Source organism: Astatotilapia calliptera, chromosome 6 (genome assembly GCF_964374335.1).
Source record: "Astatotilapia calliptera chromosome 6, fAstCal68.1, whole genome shotgun sequence".
Lineage (NCBI taxonomy): Eukaryota > Metazoa > Chordata > Actinopteri > Cichliformes > Cichlidae > Astatotilapia > Astatotilapia calliptera.
Window position 1 is genome coordinate 466,287 of NC_137427.1, and position 6,806 is coordinate 473,092.

At 49.0% G+C, this 6,806-nt stretch overlaps 1 protein-coding gene across 1 annotated transcript; it reads right to left on the minus strand.

The window, feature by feature from the left end:
• Positions 1-4,885: 4,885 nt before the first annotated feature.
• LOC145419308 (calpain small subunit 1-like) lies at positions 4,886-6,440 on the minus strand. Its single transcript, XM_080302248.1, has 4 exons — positions 5,531-6,440; positions 5,337-5,375; positions 5,177-5,254; positions 4,886-4,977 (listed from the first exon to the last, which is right to left on the minus strand). Exons 1-4 carry the CDS (start codon positions 5,685-5,687, stop codon positions 4,934-4,936), a joined length of 318 nt encoding a protein of 105 aa, XP_080158374.1. The 5' UTR covers positions 5,688-6,440; the 3' UTR covers positions 4,886-4,933.
• Between the last annotated feature and the right edge of the window lie 366 nt (positions 6,441-6,806).

Here is a 6,806-nt window from a genome sequence, read left to right on the forward strand (position 1 = left end):
GTGTGTGGAGAGGGTCCACACCTTCCGGTTCCTTGGTGTCCTCATCTCTGCTGACATCTCCTGGACAGACAACATCTCAGCGGTCATTAAGAAGGCCCAACAGTGGCTGCACTTCCTGAGGGTCCTCAGGAAGTACAAGCTGAACTCCAACCTGCTGCTGACCTTCTACCGAGCGTCCATTGAGAGCCTGCTAACCTACTGCATCACAGTATGGTACGGCAGCTGCACTAAAGTGTAGTCAAGACAACACAAAAGATCATCGACTGCCCTCTCCTCTCCTCTCTGTATATCATTGTCCATCTGTATAGGGACAATAAAGGCCTTCTATTGTAATCTAAGCATCTGTCTGACCTCACACCTAACCTGCCACTCTCCAGTCTCACTCCTGCAACGACCTGCCAGCAGGAGGCAGCAGACACTCAGCCTCCGCCTGAGCAGGGAGGGGCAGACTCACGGACACCTCCTCAGGTGACTCATTCTGTCAAAACAGCTTTGAGAGCACCTCATGCTGTGCTCATGTTCTGCTCGCAGCCACACAGACATGTCGCGGAGCACACGTGACTAGGGATGGGTACCGGTGTCCGGTGCCATGATGGCACTGGTTCTGACATAAACGGTAGTAACCAGACCGAAAAGCAGCGCACATTTCGGTGCTTTATTTTCCTGAGCTGTGACACACTTTAGATTCTAGCCAATCATTTTACGTTTCCAAGGATAGTAGGCGGGCCCAGGTACGTACGTTCTTTTAGAGCAGAGCTACAGATTAAAAATGCCCAAGGTGAAGCGGTCAAAGTCTGGCTGTACTTCACAACAAAATATGCAAACTCAGCAGCAACAAGTGCTTTAAGCTGATACTGTCAAAGGAGGCAACACCTCGAATCCGATGAAACACCTGGCGATGCATAGCATTTTTTCTTAAAAAGCCGAGAAATGCGCCGTATTTGATAGCTTGCTGCGAGACCTCACACCGAGCGCATCTACTGCGGGTGTGGTGCCTGTTATCGGACCCGGAGTTAGCAACATCCCCAAAAACACGAAGAGGAGAGTCCTGGCCCCTAGCCCTGCCAGTGAAGCAGAAATGATGAGGATGATCAGTGGAGAGCGAGCTCTCCTGGTGTTTGGTATGACTGAGAACAGGAAGTCTGCCCAGAGGGTCATTAACACCACCCAAAAAAATCATTGGCTGACCCCTGCCACCCCTGGAGCCCATCGCCAGATCCTCCTGTCTCAGGTAAACCATCACAGGTAAGCCCTAATAACCCCACCTACCAACTGTGGTCGGTGCCTCAGTCGCCAAGGTGCTGCACATAGGGGGTAATATGATTGTTGGGTTTTTCTCTGTATGTATTATTGTGTAATATAAAGCGCCTTGATGTGCTTTATAAATAAAACTGAATTGAATTCCTGTCGGGTGGAGCACCCATAAAGGACTACTCTACTCTATTCTATTCTAGAGTGACCGGAGACGTGTTAGTGAGTGCAAAGCCGCCGCCACGGCGTGCAGGTGTCAGCGGGGCAATTTCTGAAAGTCTACCTGGAAGTGGAAGATGCCAGCGTACTCTCCATCTCTGAAGCTCTGACCCTGCGGGACCACTCGAGCCAGGATCTCTTCATTCAGGGTCAGAGAGGCAATGGTGGCGAGCAGCCAGCAGTCACCTGGACGACGACAGACAGGGGGGGGACTTAAGTCAAATAAACAAAATGCACACACAGAATATGAAGTCGGCGAGGGGAAACTGCTGATGGACATCAAAGCCAAATCTGATTGGTCCTTTAACCTGCCAATGGGCCTGTGATGCCACGCAGTCAGCTGATACTCTGATTACTCTACAGGCTGTAAGATGTAAACAGAACATGTTTGACAGGTGGATGACACACCCGCCTCAGGCGTTTTTCACACCTGTTTTCAAAGAAAACTTCACCCGTTTCCTTGTTTGGAGTCAGACACCTTTACAGGGGAAGCTGCCGTCTGATTGGCTACACTCTGCTGGGCGTCTCCCTCTGTTACTATAGAAACTATTACTAGACTACAGGCTCACGTCACAGTGAAGTAGCTGCCACCCACTCACCTGTCAGCATGTTTATAGTTTGTGTTGACAAGATGACACTCGCCACACACACACCTGTTAAAAAACACACGCAGCTGAGTGGAATTTTCCAGCTCTGCTGTGGATGTGAAACACAAACAGTCTCAGGTGTCCCCCGCACATGAGTGCGTTTTCTAACGACTGGCATCATCGATTGATCGACTCAGATACGATTAAAAGAATTTACTTTTATCTACTTTAATATGAACCACTAACGTTATCAGATGTCTGTGAAGGTTCTCAGTCATCCAGGTCATCGTAGTCAAAGGAGCTTGCAAAGAAAAGCGTCTGGACTTCTTTAAGTTGCTTGAAGACGTTTCACCTCTCATCCGAGAAGCTTCTTCAGTTCTAAGGTCAAATGGTGGAGAATCCCAGATATAAACCTAGTGGGAGTTTCCCCCCACAGAGGGACAAAAGGACCCCCTGATGATCCTCTAATCACATGAGCCAAGGTGTGAAACTGGGTGTGGGTCCCAATCAGCCAGGGTTTCGGGTGTGTTCATTGTGAAACCTGGCCCCACCTTATCATGCGAATTCCTGAGGTCAGATGGCCCAGGATGTGAGTGGGCGTTAAGGCGTCTGGGAAGGGATCTCAAAACTGGATTATAGATGGCAGAGAGTTGGTGTCGTAAACCCCGCCTCTGTTCAAAGATGGTCGCTCACAGTGGACACAGATGCTTCTTTCACTCCTCTTTCAAACCATCTGTCCTCTCTGTCCAAAATGTGAACATTGGCATCCTCAAAGAGTGACCTTTGACCTTTAGATGCAGATGGACTGCTGAGTCTTGTCCTGTGGAGGTGGCTCTTCTGTGTTGTGCCATGCGCTTGTGAAGTGGCTGTTTGGTCTCTCCAATGTAGAGGTCTGGGCATTCCTCGCTGCACTGTACAGCAAACACCACATTGTTAAGTCTGTGTTTTGGCGTTTTGTCTTTCGGGTGAACCAGTTTCTGTCTGAGCGTGTTGCTGGGTCTGAAATGCACCTGGATGTCATGCTTGGAGAAAACTCCTGAGTTTCTCTGATACACCGGCTACATAGGGGATGACAGTGTTGTTGCGTCTGTCCTTCTTATCCTCCCTCGCTGGTGTCTGAGCTTCTTTTCTGTGCCTCTTTGCTGACTTTAAGAACGCCCATTTAGGATAGCCGCATGTTTTGAGTGCTTCCTTTACATGTGTGTGTTCCTTCTTTTTCCCTTCAGGCTTAGAGGGAACATGTTCTGCCCGGTGGTGTAGGGTCCTGATTACTCCAAGTTTGTGTTCCAGAGGGTGATGGGAGTCAAAGAGGAGGTACTGGTCCGTGTGTGTGGGCTTCCGGTAAACTTCGATGTTGAGTTTGCCGTTCTCTTCAATGTGCACAGCGCAGTCCAGGAAAGGCAAACAGTTGTCCTTTGTGTCTTCCCTGGTGAACTTGATGTTTTTATCCACAGCGTTAATGTGCGCAGTGAAGGAGGACAGGACCAACTTCACACCCGATCAGATCTGCACACTGTTAGACCTCTGCCTCACCACTACATATTTCAAATACAACGAAGGCTTTTACAGACAAAAACATGGCTGTGCCGTGGGCTCCCCCGTGTCACCTATTGTAGCCAACCTTTACATGGAGGAAGTGGAAAGGAAGGCTCTTGGCTCTTTCAAAGGAAGAGTACCCAGCCACTGGTACAGATATGTGGACGACACCTGGGTCAAAATCAAGACACAAGAAGTGGAATCCTTCACTGCGCACATTAACGCTGTGGATAAAAACATCAAGTCATCAAGTTACCTGCGTTACCTGCGCAGGTAATCAAAGAACAGCAGTTTCTCACCCGGAGCTCCCTGACAGATGTCGGTCCTCGAGGCCCCGGATACAATGAACTCTGGGTCAGAGGTCAGCTCCTGCACATAAGCAACAGTCATCATCAGCTGCCTGACGTGCACCAACACTGCTGTACAAATAAAGACTAATTGATTGATTGATTGATGGTGGAGAAAACTGAGCAAAAGGGTTTTTAAACAGCCAGCTCTCTGAGGTCACTCTTCCTGTGCGTGAGGTCATCGTGCTTCCTGTGTGCACCTGAAACAGCGTTTTCATCACACAGCCGCCAACTCGTTCCGTAGTGATCAATAATCACCAGACAGACGCGGCTCTGTGACAGTTCAATCTCACTGATCAAAGTGAAAGCTCGTGATCAAGAAACAGGGTCAGCTCACCTGAGGAGCTCTCCTTCAGGCACTTTAATCACACCTGTGATCAGCTGATCTCTGAGTGGTCTGAGAGGTGTGTGATGTCACGGCTGATTATCAGCTCTGAGGAAGCAGGCTGAGCAAAAACAGATGATTGCTATCAAACCAGACTCCATGCAAAAAACATCTAATTTAAGCAGCGGCGCTCAGGTGAGACTCACCTGAGAGCCGAGCAGAGCCACAGGTAGCTCGGCTGCTCTCAGGTCAGTTTCATTGACCAGATAAAAGTGATCACTCACTCATGCTCAGCCTGATCATCAATCAATCTGCCAATCAACCCTGACAGCGGCCCGTTTGATCAGCGTGTTTCAGGTAACGCAGGTGCGACAGGTGCGGGATTGGAGCGGGTACTGACCGTGGGTCTCTTCCAGGACACGCCGCGGACCTTGGAGGAGTTCGGGTGATAATTTCAACAGGTGAGTCAACGGTGCAGGTGTTGTGACCAGTTTGTGTATCAGGCTGTAAACATGTTAGCATGAGTCTGTGGGCACTGACTCACTGCAGTTCCTCTGACGTCCAGCAGAGGCAGAGTGCTGATTGGGTAACAGCCGCAAACAGAAAACAAACACAAAAGCTTTTCTTCAGATTTTATTTGGACTGTTTCAGAGTCAGCGACCGCAGCATCAGCTTCCTGTCCTTTGCACGGTAACCATGGTATCTGTTATAACTGAGACACAGCAGCCAATCCAACGTGTTTATTTTACTTGCAAGGAAACAAAATCATTCACAGTGAACATGTTCGCGATGCTCGCTGGAGCCTCTTTAGACTTTTTGCCAACATTATCCTCCAACACAAACGTGCACGTTAAACTGTTCAGCTACTGCATGATGCTAACGCTGCTTTGGATACGATGCCTTCAGCTTACCAAAGACAGTGCTGCCTAAATCATTTTCCCAGCATGCTCCTGGAGTGGCAGCTGTCAGTTGATGGTGAGGCACAGCCACTGCAGAAGGAAATGAGGTCAGTGATGATTTCATGTATGTCAGCCAATAAGAGAGGGACTGCACTGCTTAGGTGTGGTTTACCTGCTGCAGGTCCAGCTGGATCCAGAGTCCTGAACATCCCTGAAGTGGGAAATAAGAAAACATTTAAAACGTTACGTACAAGCACAACCACAGACAGCTGAGGACACTGGGAACAGTGGGAACACTGAGTGGGAACAGTTCGAATACTGGGAATAGTGTGAGCAGTGGGAATACTAGGAGCGGTGGGAACTCACTGAAGAGCATCTCCAGACAGATCAAGCAGCCGATGAAACGGTCGAAGTCGATGGCGTAGCTTCTCTCGGTGTAGCGAGCGACAATCTCTTGGATCACTGTGCTGTTCAGCTGGAACCCTGAAACACAAGAGGAGGAGCCACCAGGTGAGACACGCATGCCAGGTAGACCTGTCCAGGAGCTCTGTTTTCCACCTGAGAGGGCCAATCATGGATACGTCTCCTGCTGTAGCTCCTCCCACAGCAGTAGATGTCAGCTTTGAAGGAGAGTTTGTGGAAGTGCGTGGAGTGGGCTGAAAGGGGGCCGTCGGTTGGCCCCGCCCAGAGTGGGCGGGGCCGCTCCGAGCTCCCTGACCTGCACTCAATCTACAGGACCAAGGCCAGGAAGATGGTGAAGGACCTCAGCCATCCCAACAACAGACTGTTCTCTCTGTTGAGGTCAGGAAAGCGATTCCGCTCCCTGAAGACCAACACAGAGAGACTGAGGAGGAGCTTCTTCCCGCAGGCGATACGGTCTCTCAATCACACCACCACACAGTACTGACCCACACATATGGTTCTTACACACACACTGGACTTTCTGGACTTTGGTTTTGCACAATACTGGTCACTATATTCTTCATTTCCGGTTAATACTTGTACAGCTGCTGTTATTGTGTATATATTTATTTATATTTAGATTTCTTCATACATTCTTATATAGTTCTATATTGTGTATTTTGTTGTACAGTTATTTTATTTTTAACCTTAATTTATATTTTATTCCTTCCTAGTTAAATTTACCCTTTTTAATTTTTCATATTTATTTCCTATCTTATTCATAGCCTTTCCCTTTTTTGTTTTCTTTAGGTCACGAGCAGTTGTCCAAGCATTTCACTACATATCGTACTGTGTATGACTGTGTACGTGACAAATAAAATTTGAATTTAGGAGTCTTACTGGCTTCAGCCAGAGCCGCTCTCATCTCGTGGCTGCTCATCGTGCCAGACCCGTCCGAGTCGTGACTCTTAAAGATCTCCTGCACACGACAGCAGCGAGCAGTGAGGTCATCGCCATGCCGACTCTGACAGAAGCTGTAACAGTGCTCACACACAGGCGAGAACTCACCAGGTACGTCTGCATCTTCACCCAGCAGGCCCAGTCTGGAGCTGCCGTCAGTCTGAGGTCAGTTCAGGAACCGCACACCTGATCACCTGACGCCACACAGGTGAGTCACACGCATCATCGATGGTTGGCTCACACTCTGTAACTGCTCAGTCAGTTCGATCACTCCTGGATC